Source organism: Saccopteryx leptura, chromosome 1 (assembly GCF_036850995.1).
Source record: "Saccopteryx leptura isolate mSacLep1 chromosome 1, mSacLep1_pri_phased_curated, whole genome shotgun sequence".
Taxonomy (NCBI): Eukaryota; Metazoa; Chordata; class Mammalia; order Chiroptera; family Emballonuridae; genus Saccopteryx; species Saccopteryx leptura.
In genome coordinates this window covers 194,198,430-194,211,317 of record NC_089503.1, presented here as the reverse complement: position 1 = coordinate 194,211,317, position 12,888 = coordinate 194,198,430, and the positions used below count along the sequence as shown (strand labels likewise).

The following is a 12,888-nucleotide window of genomic DNA, read 5'->3' as shown; positions in this document are numbered from 1 at the left end:
AATAAAAACTAATGAACATTTAATGAAGTTTTAAGTAGTTTGCTTCAACTGTTCCCCCCTCCCACTGAGTTTATTTAATTCAGTGCTTCTTGCCATGTTTTAATATTTTCAGCAATCCTATTGAGAGGTAATAAAACCATAACAAGAGGAGAAAGTTCTAAGGAGGCCAACAAATGGGTCACTTCAGGGGACAGATGAGCATTAGTGACCCACTTTCTATTATGCTAATGGTCTACACACACATATCCTTAATTTAAGAAATTATACCAAGGCAAGACAAGGCACGCTGGAGGCGCTGAGCTGGGTACCAACCTCCGCTGCTCCTCCCCATGTTCTCCCGAGGGGACAGTGAGGCACTCGTCCATGTGCCCGTGCAGTAGCCTCAGGACGTCACCACCAATCAGATAGCCTGTAAGGATCGAAATTCAGTCACATTTGAACTGTCATGGTCACATTTGAACGGAAGCTGGAAAGACCTGGTCCAAACTTCTAGTTTTATAGACAAAGAAACAGAAATACAGTAAGGCTCAGGTTCGGGGCCAAAGTCACAGAGATGGCTGGCGCTCCCGCCTGCTGCCTCGGGGTCCCAAGTCCCAGAGTCCCACAGTCAGTGACATTCCCACTGGAAAACACCACCCATAGGGAGACCTATAAAATTCTCCCTTAAACATACATGCATGGATAGGTTCAGATTCGAACTTCTCTTGGTGACAGTTACCAGAACAAACACAGAGTTTTTTTTGGAAACCCTGATATATAAGCACTATTGTGGCCCAGCTCCAGGTCATGCCCTGGAATACAGAAAATCCTGACATTAGCCTCACTGAGCAATACCCTGGGGCCAAAACAATGGAAAAAGGAACCTCTAAAAAGCTAGGGCATGAAACAGACACAGAGAAACTGAAGCTGACAGTAGCATCAAAATAAGAATAGGAAAGTCATAACACAAACATCTCTTTTAATTTTTTTTTTTTAGATTTCTATTTATTCATTTTAGAGAGGAGGAGGAGAGCGAGAGAAGGGGTGGGAGGAGCAGGAAGCATCAACTCCCACATGTGCCTTGACCGGTTAAGTCCAGGGTTTCAAACGGGTGACCTCAGCATTCCAGGTCTAAACTTTATCCACTGCACCACCACAGGTCAGGCCACAAACATCTCTTTTAAATAGCAGTTGAAATAAGAGTCTAAAATGTCAGGCACCTACTAGCAGAATAGTTGACATAAAAAAAGCTCTTGTGTTCCCTTTTCTCCACACCCTGGCCAGCACTTACTGTGTCTTGTTTTGTCAATGAGCACCATTCTGACAGGTGTGAGGTGATATCTCATTGTGGTTTTAATTTGCATTTCTCTGATGATTAGTGATGTTAAACACTTTTTCATCTTCCTATTGGCCATCTGTATGTCCTCTTTGGAGAAGTGTCTACTCAGTTCTTTTGCCCATTTTTTAATTGGATTGTTTACCTTCCTGGTGTTGAGTTTTAAAAGTTCTTTATAAATTTTGTTTATTAACCCTTGCACTGCTAGTGGGAATGCTCCCACTGTGAAGAACTATATAGGGTTTCCTCAAAAAATTAAAAATGGATCTGCCTTTTGACCCAGCTATCCCACTTTTAGGAATATATCCTAAGAACACCAAATCACTGATTCAAAAGAAGATATGCACCCCCATGTTTATTGCAGCATTGTTTACAATAGCCAAGATCTGTTAACAGCCCAAGTGTCCATCAGTGGACGAGTGGATTAAAAAGCAGTGGTACATATACACAATGGAATACTATGCGGCTGTGCAAAAGAAGGAAATCTTACTTTTTGTGACAGCATGGATGGACCTGGAGATTGTTATACTAACTGAAATAAGCCAGGCAGAGAAATACAAATATCATATGATCTCACTTATATGTGAAATCTAATAAACGAAGTGAACTGAGGAACAGAACAGAGGCAGAGGCGGGGTCACAGGGAGCAGAGGGACAGCTGTCAGAGGGAAGGGGGGATGAGGGGATGGGATCAAAGAAGGTAAAAGGATCAGTGAAACTATATATACATAACACATAGATATAGATAACAGGACAGAAAATCCTAGAGAGAAGGGGGGAATGAGTTAGGGGGAGGGGAGCAAAGGGGGTATAAATAGGGACACAGAGGTGGGGGGTGAGGGAGTTATATTCAGTGGGACACTTGAATTCATGTAAACACAATAAATTAAAAATTAAAAAAAAAAAACCTCTTGTGAACAGTCCGCTCATTATCACAATCCCGAAGGTGACTGTCACCTCTGCAAGAAGTATGAGCCCTCTAACTGGAGGGGCGCTTTTACCTTGGGCTGCTTCGCTGCCTGAGCTGATCGGGGCCACACTCCAGAGGGTCTGCTGGAAGGCGGCGTCCACGTGCAAGCTGACGCTGCCATAGGACAGGTGCTGCGGGAGAGGCAAACGGGCATCACTGCGGCTCCTGCGACTGAACACATGCAGGCTTCAGCCTGCTCAAAGCCGCACCACAGACCAGGACTGCGCACAGAGCTGTCTCAACCCTGTCGCTCAGAAATGAAGAGACTAGTAGGAAAAAATTAGAGTTTCTATTTGACGTTAGGTGTTTTCCACCTTCATTCTAAGAGTTACTAACTTACACTGCTAATCGGAAAATACACAAATGAATATACTAAAATTAATGTATTCATTAAAATAAACTTGTTTTAAGGTTTATTGATGGACAAAATTGTAGAGCTACTGGGTACTTACCATTAAAGTTATAAGTTTTATATGCATCACACTGTAATGGTTTTTTGACAATGAAGGAGGTGATATTAACAGGACCAATGTCTTAGTTTTGTGGGGTCCTTTAAGAACTTTTATCTACAATTTAACACAATAACCATTAGATGGTGATATTTCCTAATAGGTACCTAAAACAAGGACACTACATTTCCTCTAAAACTCAGATATCACAAATTTCAGATTTTCCTTCTTAAAAATAAAAATACATTAAAATATATTCAATATTTCTGAGAGCAATGATATATGAGTTCTAAAACTATAAGTAAAGAAAACCAAAATTATGAAATCACTATAATTTTACAGCCAAATTATTTTACTAATCACTACCTGGCTGCCTCTAGAATTTCAAACACTCATAGAACAACCACCCGTGTTCCTGAGGTCACCTCAGTAAACGTCACCAATATGCCAATATTCCTATAATGTTTTGTTAACACTTTTCAATGCTGATGACAGGTTAAACTTTCAAAGATTTAATTGTACCTTAACTTTCCCAGAAACTGGACCCTCCCACTTAGATAAAGAGTATCACAGCAGGAAGTCATCACACAGGTGAACTCCACAGGCCTTTCAACACTCCAAGGGTCTCTTTCACCTGAGTGTGCTATTCTCAAGTCACCAGCAAAAAAAGGCACTTCACTATCTTTCTCTTCAAAACAAAACCAGTCTGACCAGGCAGTGGTGCAGTGGGTAGAGTGTCAGACTGTGACGCTGAGGACCCAGGTTTGAAACCCTGAGGTCGCCAGCTTAAGCACGGGCTCATCTGGCTTGAATGAAGGCTCACTAGATTGAGAAAGGGGTCACTGGCTTGAGTGTAGGATCACAGACATGATTCCACGGCCACTGGCTTGAAGCCCAAGGTCGCTGGCTTGAGCAAGGAGCCACTCGCTCTCATATGTGCTGTAGCCCCCTGGTCAAGGCACATATGAGAAAGCAGTCAGTGAACAACTAAGGAGCTGCAACGAAGAACTGATGCCTCCCATCTCTCTCCCTTCCTGTCTGTCCCTATCTGTCCCTCTCTCTGACTCTCACTCTGTCTCTGTCAAAAAAAAAAACAACTAAAGACATTTTTTACATATATAGACAGTCCCTGGGTTACAAAAGAGATAAGGTTCTGTAGGTTTGCATATGTTTGAGTATTTTTATGAACAGAAAGGTAAAAATAAATACTATGTTAAAACAAACATTTAAGTTGAATTTAATAGGTAAATGTACCTATTCCAACTTACTAGACCAGGGTTAGTCAACCTCTTTATACCTGCCGCCCACTTTTGTATCTCTGTTAGTAGTAAAATTTTCTATCCACCCACCAGTTCCACAGTAATGGTGATTTATAGAGTAGGGAAGTAACTTTACTTTATAAAATTTAAAAGCAGAATTACAGCAAGTTAAAGCATATAATAATAATTACTTACCAAGTACTTTATGTCAGATTTTCACTAAGTTTGGCAGAATAAATCTTTATAAAACAACTTACTATAGTTAAATCTATCTTTTTATTTATACTTTGGTTGCTCCACTACCACCCACCATGAAAGCTGGAACACCCACTAGTGGGCGGTAGGGACCAGGTTGACTACCACTGTTAACTAAACAAATTCAACTTAAGAACAAACTTACAGAATCCATCTCATCCATAACCCAGGGACTGCCTGTATATAGTTATCTTACCAATACTTTTTCCAATCAATAAGATAAAGGTTTACCAGTTGGCTATTTAGACTTAGCAATAACTTGCTCTAATAGCTTTCTCCTCTCAACCAGCTATTTGCCTTCTTCCCACCTTGACCCATCCTTCTTAAGTAAAGTCCCAACTGAGACTCTGTGATTGTAAAATTCTTTAACTATCTACCAATAAATCAAATGCCTTCTGCTTCCACAAACAAGAATATTCCTTCCTTCATAGCAATCACCACACAATGTAATTTAATGTATTTTTCTTTCTCCATCTTGTAAGCTATCTGACCCAGGTTCATGGCTGTATCCCTGAAATCTGGCAATATTATTCAATAAACAAGTATGTTTAGAAGCTAAAACCTTTAAAGTCAAAGTGGTATAGACTAAAAAATATTTTAAGTTATTCTACAAATATACAATAACCTGAGCCAAAATAACAGCACATCACTCACACACACACACACACACACCTCTATAAAACCATATGACTCTTACCAGACCATGAGTAAGTACTTAAATTTTTACTTTTGAATTCAAGGGAAAGCTCCTGCAGTATTATGATGAACAGATTATTACATTTGTTAATTCATCATGGGTCACACTGCATATACTATGTATAAAGCATTGTGCCAAAGATTAATAGAATACCCTTCCTCCCTGAGGGTGCTTGGAATCTAGAAGAAAAAGTGATGTACACAAAACACTACAAGTCAGTAACAAAACCTGATAGGGGGACTGTTATCAATTTAGCCTGCCCTACTGGGTCAGAGGTCCTTGCACTAGGGCTGGAGGACAGGTAGCAGTCCACAGGGAGATGGGATTGCAGAGGAAATGAGGGCTTGAGGAGCCGGTTAGATTGACCTTGAACTCACATGTATATATGTAGACATGCTGTCTCAAAATAGGTCTGTACACACATTAGATTTGGCTGTGTGTATTAATAATCTAAATTTGCTAAGTGTTTAAACATACCAAACTTATTGTAAACCACTATGGATATTTGTATTTTTAATCGACCAGAAACCTTATCACTGGAAGTGGCCTGGGCCTCCCTGGCCCTCTAAGAGGCTCAGACAAGGGAAAAGATGTGACAAAGAGGAGCATGCACCCAAAAGCGCAGAGATACAGGGAAAAAAGGACGGGGAGCATTGTGCTGGGATTACAACACATGCTTAGAAACAGAGCGAGGCAGGCCTGCTGGAAAGGTGGCGTCAGATCTGGGCCCAACACTTAAGGCAGTTAGAAGCCACTGCAGCAAAAAAATAATACATTTTGTAGAACCATAAAATTAAGAAGATTTCAGTCTGTGGGAGAAAGACCACAAGTGTCCATAAGAACATTACACCATGTAAGTTATCTAAACAACATCAACTCCTTGAGAGAATAGTCTCTAGGCATAACAATTTTAAATGCTCCGATTTCATTTTCCTTCTTGAAGAGTGAAAGGAAGATTAAGACCAAGGCCGGTTCCAGTTACTTGAAACCAATATGAGTTGACCTTGAAGCAAAAGAAACGTTCTAAAAGCTTGAAGGAAAGTTGACCTTAGGCTAAAATAGTGACCATTCCAGAATTCATACAATGACATTGGCCTTCGGGCACCATCTACTCCCTCACACCACCTTGAATCTTATGTTAGTGACTCTCAGGTTCTCACAGGAATGAGCCATCTGAGAATCTTGCTAAAGACAATGTTATGAGGCAGAGATACAGAACCTCAGCAATGGACAGGACATTGTAAGTCTCCTCTCAGGAGTTCTTAACCTGGACTCCAGGAATCCTGTGTCCAGAGGGGGACAAAAGTCAGTTCACAGTTGCACTGTGACATTCTTTTGAGTTAATAAAGCTACTGTAATAATCATGATCTGCATGGCTCTTTGTGTACAAACAACTGTAGACCTACTTTTGCCCACCCCTGTATTTATTTTATGCATTTAAAAACATGATGACAAAGGGTCAGTAAGCCTTAACAGACTGTCAAAGGGATCATGGCACAAAGAATTTTATTTTATTTTATTTTTTAATTAATTAATTTATTTTTTGTATTTTTCCGAAACTGGAAATGGGGAGAGACAGACAGACAGACTCCCGCATGCGCCCGACCGGGATCGACCCGGCACGCCCACCAGGGGGCGATGCTCTGCCCACCAGGGGGCGATGCTCTGCCCCTCCGGGGCGTTGCTCTGTTGCGACCAGAGCCACTCTAGTGCCTGGGGCAGCGGCCAAGGAGCCATCCCCAGCGCCCGGGCCATCTTTGCTCCAATGGAGCCTTGGCTGCGGGAGGGGAAGAGAGAGACAGAGAGGAAGGAGAGGGGGAGGGTTGGAGAGGCAGATGGGCACTTCTCCTGTGTGCCCTGGCCGGGAATCGAACCCGGGACTTCTGCACGCCAGGCCGATGCTCTACCACTGAGCCAACCGGCCAGGGCTCAGCACAAAGAATTTTAAGAAAATCTGAATTCAACATTTCTCTGATGCATTCATTATTTATTCATTTATTTCTCTCTTATTAAGTGCCAGGCACTTGGTCCCCGGTGATGTAATACTCTGCATAAATTATCACCCAGCATGGGGATACAAGTAAAAAAGACATAATATCACCCACTAGAGTTCATTTTTCTTTTTCTGAGAAAAATAGATGATCTTTCCAAATGCAATATTCTATGACTTCATCACCTGAGCCACACAGAGAGAGTAAAAAGAATTAGGGCAAATAAATAAAAAACAGTTGGCTGATATAATGAATACCTTGAAAATATTTATGATCACTATCTTTTTAGTTGTCAATATTTTTATACAACTTGAAGCAATTCTGTAACTTGATAAGCAATAAAACACCCTGTTATTTCTTATTGGAAGTTCAGAAGTAGGTAGAGAGCAGTAAGTTTTTATGAACCCTAGAAAAGCTTTCTCTTAAGCATGTTTCATTACTGTTTAAATGGCAGGGTTCTGCTTTAATTTATTTTCAGACATCTGTTTGTTTGGCAATGTTTTCATGGATCTTAAAAACCTATCTATTTCTATAGATGATCTAATCAATAGAACATTAGTCAAAAAACAATGTTTCCAATGCAAGCAACCTAAGTTATGGAATGAAAACTTCTGTGCATACCAAAGAAGTTTATGTCTTCCTAACACAAGTAAAAATTGCCTTATGCTTTACTTTATTTTGTTTAATTTTAAATAGATGTATATTCAGTAATACCTACTTGACCATGTTTTCTCGATTTTAAATAGTTTATTTCTTTTATATTTAAGCTGCTTTGCTAAAGTCTTCTTTTTATGAAGTTACAATTAACATCCAATATCCTATTTCAGGTGTATGACATACCAATTCTACATTTATATACCCTACAAAGTAATCATCAAAATAAATCAAGTTCTTATCTGTCCCACACAGTTATTACAGAATGACTATATTCCTAGGCTATATGTTACATCCTCGTGATACTGATTTTTCTATATGGAAGTTTGTACCTCCTCTATCCCCTTACCTATTTCACTCACTTTTCCAGCCCATTTCCACTCTGGTAACCACCAGCTTGTTTTCTGTATCTATGCAATTGTCTGTGTTTTCATTTGTTTATTCATTTCTTTTGATTCTACATATAAGGTAAATTATACAGTATTTGTCTTTTTCTGTATGACTTATTTCACTTAGCATAATACCCTCTGGGTTCATCCATGTTGCAAATGGCAAAATATTTTTTTATGAGTAAACAATATTCTATGTATGTGTGTATATGTGTGTGTGTGTGTGTGTGTGTGTGTGTGTGTGTGAGAAGAGAGATTTTCTTTATCGATTCACCTATTAATAGACACTTAGGTTGCTCTCACGTCTTGGCTAGAATTAACAATGCCACAGTGAACATAGGGGTTGTGCATCTCTACAAATTGTGTTTTTGTTTTCTTTGGATAAATGCCCAGAAGTAGCAATCCTGGATCATATGGTTCTGTTTTTTTATTTTTTAGGACTCCCCATACTGTTTTCCATAGTGGCTGTACCACACTCCCTCATTTCAAACTACACTACAAAGCTATAGTTACCAAAACAGTATGATTCTGGCAATAGAACACACACAGATAAATGAAATAAAGCCCAAAAATAAAGCCATTCACATAGAGTCAATTAATCTATAGCAAATAGTCAAATATACAATGAGGAAAAGACAGTCTCTTCAACAAATGGTGTGAAAACTGGACAGATACATGCAAAAGAGTAATACTGAACCACTATCTTACACCACATACAAAAATAAATCCAAATTAGATTAAAAATTTGAAGTAAGGCCCTGGCTTACTGGCTCAGTGGTAGAGTTCCAGCCCACCGTGTGGAAGTCCTGGGTTCAATTCTCAGTCAGGGCACACAGGAGAAGCGCCCATCTGCTTCTCCACCCCTCCTCTCCTTTCTATCTCTCTCTTCCCCTCCCACATCCAAGGCTCCACTGGAGCAAAAGTTGGCCCGGGTGCTGAGAATGGCTCCATGGCATCCGCCTCAGGCACTGGAATGGCTTCGGTAGCAACAGAGCAATGCCCCAGATGGGCAGAGCATTGCCCACTGGTGGGCATGCTGGGTGGATCCCGGTCTGGTGCATGTGGGAGTCTATCTCTCTGCCTCCCTGCTTCTCACTTCAGAAAAATACAAAAAAAAAAATTTTTTTTGAAGTAAGACAGAAAACCATAAAATTTCTAGAATATTAACATAGGCAGTAAGGTCTTTATTGCCAATATTCTTTTCACCCAGTCACCTTAGGAAAAGGCAATAAAAATTTAAAAAACGGGACTACATCAAATTAAAAATATTTGCACAGCAAAGGACACCATCAACAAAATGAAAACACAACCAACAGAATGGGAGAAGACATTTGTAAATCGCACTTCCAATAACAGGTTAATACCAAAAATATAGAAAGAACTCAATACAACTCAATAGGAAAAAAAAAACAAATAATCCAATTTAAAATGGCCAAAAGATTTAAACAGACACTTTTCTAAACAAGAGATATTAAAGGCCAACAGGTTACATGAAAAGATGTTCACATAAAAATGAGACTAAGAGACATGGACAAGTGTGTGGTGGTTACCAGGGGTGGGGGGAGGGAGGACAGGGGGAGAGTTAGGGGGAGGGGGAGGGGCACAGAGAACTAGATAGAGGGTAGCGAAGGACAATCTGACTTTGGGCGAGGGGTATGCAACATAATTTAATGACAAGGTAACCTAGACATGTTTTCTTTGAATATATGTACCCTGATTTATTAATGTCATCCCATTACCATTAATAAAAATTTATTTAAAAAAAAAAAAAAAAAAAAAAAAAGATGTTCACCATCACTCATCTTCTGGGAAATGCAAATTAAAACAAACAAAAAAAGGTATTACCCCACACCTCTCAGAATGGCTATCCTCAATAAATCCAACAAACGACAAGTGTTGGTCAAAATGTGGAGAAAAGGGAACTCTTCTGCACTGTTGGTGAGAATGTAAACTGGCACCATCCTGTGGCAAAGAGTATGAAGGTTCCTCAAAAAATTAAAGAGAGGACACTGGCCGGTTGGCTCAGTGGCAGAGCGTCGGCCTGGCGTGCAGGAGTCCCGGGTTCAGTTCCTGGCCAGGGCACAAAGGAGAAGCGCCCATCTGCTTCTCCACCACTCCCCCTCTCCTTCCTCTCTGTTTCTCTCTTCCCCTCCCGCAGCCAAGGCTCCATTGGAGCAAAGTTGGCCCTGGCACTGAGGATGGCTCTGTGGCCTCTGCCTCAGGCGCTAGAATGGCTCTGGTTGCAACAGAGCAATGCCCCAGATGGGCAGAGCATCGCCCCATGGTGGGCGTGCCGGGTGGATCCCGGTCAGGCGCATGTGGGAGTCTGTCTGACTGTCTCCCCGTTTCCAACTTCAGAAAAATACCACAAAAAAAAAAAATTAAAGAGAGGAAAAAACAGGACTACCATATAATCTAACAATTTCAAATCTGCGTATTTATCAAAAGAAAACAAAAACACTAATCTCAAAAAGATACATGCACCCTAATCTTTACTGCAGCTTTATCGACAATAGCCAAGCGCTGAAAGCTAAATCGTTCTTTAAAAGCAAACATTGTTCCAATATGAGCAAAGGAATTACTTTTCCTCTTGGATAGTCCTGAAAAGAGAATAAAGACATCATTTCATATTAGAATCTGAAACAGCAAGATGAGAAAAGACACTACTTGGATGAGTGGTTACAACCATTTTTAATGTTAAGATCCTTTATCCCTATTGGTCCTGGCTGGCCGGCTCAGTGATAGAGCGTCAGCCTGGCGTGTGGAACTCCCAGGTTCTATTCCTGACCAGGGAACACAGGAGTAAGTGCTCATCTGCTTCTCCACCCTTCCTCCTTTCTTCCTCTCTGCCTCTCTCTTCCCCTCCCACAGCCAAAGCTCCATTAAAGCAAAGTTGGCCCGGGCACTGAAGACCACTCCATGGCATCCACCTCAGGAGCTAGAATGACTCTGGTTGCAATGGAGCAACACCCCAGATGGGCAGAGTATCGCCCCCTGGTGGGCATGCCGGGTGGATCCTGGTCGGGTGCATGTGGGAGTCTATCTGTATGCCTCCCTGCTTCTCACTTCAGAAAAATACAAAATAAATAAACAAAGACCCTTTATCCCTAGAAAACTGTGAACAGAGCTTGAGCATGTCAGCAGAAAAGGGGGCAGCCAGACATATGCCTGGGCCCCCCACCCTCTGTGAGGCACCTCTGCAGAGAACAGGGAAAAGACTGGCCCTTTAAATCAGTTTCCATCAGCTTAGCAACCCAATAGTGGTAAGTTTTATTAGAGTAGAAAGTACACAATTAGATCATTTAATCATCACTGGCAGTGAAGGAAAAAATAAATAAAAGGTCAACAGACACTAATCTGAAAAGTTAAAAAATCAATGACTGGAAATGCTTAATTTTAGAACTTAGCTTTTAATTTATTTTTTTTACTTTTAAAAAAATTTATTGATTTAAAAAAAAAAGAAGAATAAGGAAGGAGAGTGAGAAACATCAATTTCTTTTTTTACTTATTTATGCATTCATTGGCTGATTCTTGTATGTGCCCTAACCAGGATCACACCCTCAACCCTGACGTATTGGGATGATGCTCAAACCAACTGAGCTACCTGGCCAGGGCCACTACTTAGTTTTAACTAATGTGTTTTCAGCAAAATTTCTTAACTACCTTACTTTATTTAGTATATACTTTTTTTGTCTTTATTTAGACAATTAAATTTAACAGGGTGACATTGGTCAATCAGAGTACGTAGATTTAGAGAAAACATCTCCACATCGTTTGGACAGTTGATTATGTTGTATGCCCATCACCTAAAGTCAAATCATCTTCAGTTACCCTATATTTTGTTTCTCTTTAACCCTCCCCCCTCCCGCTCCACCCTTCCCTTCCCCCTGGTAATCAATGCACCCAGACTATGTCCATGAGTCTCAACTCTGTGTGACACCTATGTATGGAATCATATAGTTCTTAGCTTTCTCTGATTTTACTTATTTCACTCAGTATAATGTTACCAAGGTCTATCCATGTTGTTGAAAATGATACTATGTCATCATTTCCTATGGCTGAGTGGTATTCCATTGTATATATGTACCATATCTTCTTTATCCAGTCTTCTATTGAAGGGCATTTTGGCTGTTTCCATGCCTTGGCCACTGTGAACAATGTTGCAATGAACATGGGGGTGCATGTGTCTTTACGTACCCATGTTTTCAAGTTTTGGGGGTATATATCCAGTAGAGGGATTGCTGGGTCATACGGTAGTTCTATTCTTAAATTTTTGAGGAACCACCATACTTTCTTCCATAATGATTGTACTACTTTACATTCCCACCAACAGTGGATGAGGGTTCCTTTTTCTCCACAGCCTCTCCAACATTTGTTATTACCTGTCTTGTTGATAATAGCCAATCTAACAGGTGTGAAGTGGTATCTCATTGTAGTTTTGATTTTCATTTCTCTAATAGCTAGTGAAATAAGCATCGTTTCATATATCTGTTGGCCATTTGTATTTCTTCCTGGGAGAAGTGTCTGTTCATGTCCTCTTCCCTCTTTTTTATTGGATTATTTGCTTGTTTGTTGTTGAGTTTTGTGAGTTCTTTATATATTTTGGATATTAGTCCCTTATCTAAGCTGTTTTTTGAGAATATCATCTCCCATTTAGTTGGTTGCCATGTGCAGAAGCTTCTTAGTCTGATGTAGTCCCATTCATTTATCTTTCCTTTCACTTCCCTTGCCTTTGGAGTCAAATTCATAAAATGTTCTTTATGGCCAAGGTCCATGAGATTAGTACCTATGTTTTCTTCTATGTAATTTATTGTTTCAGATTTTATGTTTAGTTCTTTTGATCCATTTTGAATTAATGTTTGTGCAAGGAGATAAACTGTAGTCAAGTTTCATTCTTTTGCATGTGGCT

At 40.2% G+C, this 12,888-nt stretch overlaps 1 protein-coding gene across 2 annotated transcripts in view; it reads right to left on the bottom strand.

The window, feature by feature from the left end:
* Positions 1-12,888, bottom strand: part of LOC136404475 (ryanodine receptor 2-like) — a 650,806-nt gene that overhangs the window by 368,756 nt on the left and 269,162 nt on the right. For both annotated transcript variants that reach the window (XM_066383777.1, XM_066383773.1), the window contains 2 exons: positions 2,317-2,416; positions 313-409 (listed from right to left, as the gene is read on the bottom strand). In XM_066383777.1, coding sequence (XP_066239874.1) covers positions 313-409; positions 2,317-2,416 — 197 coding nt within the window. The remainder of the gene's footprint in view (positions 1-312; positions 410-2,316; positions 2,417-12,888) is intronic.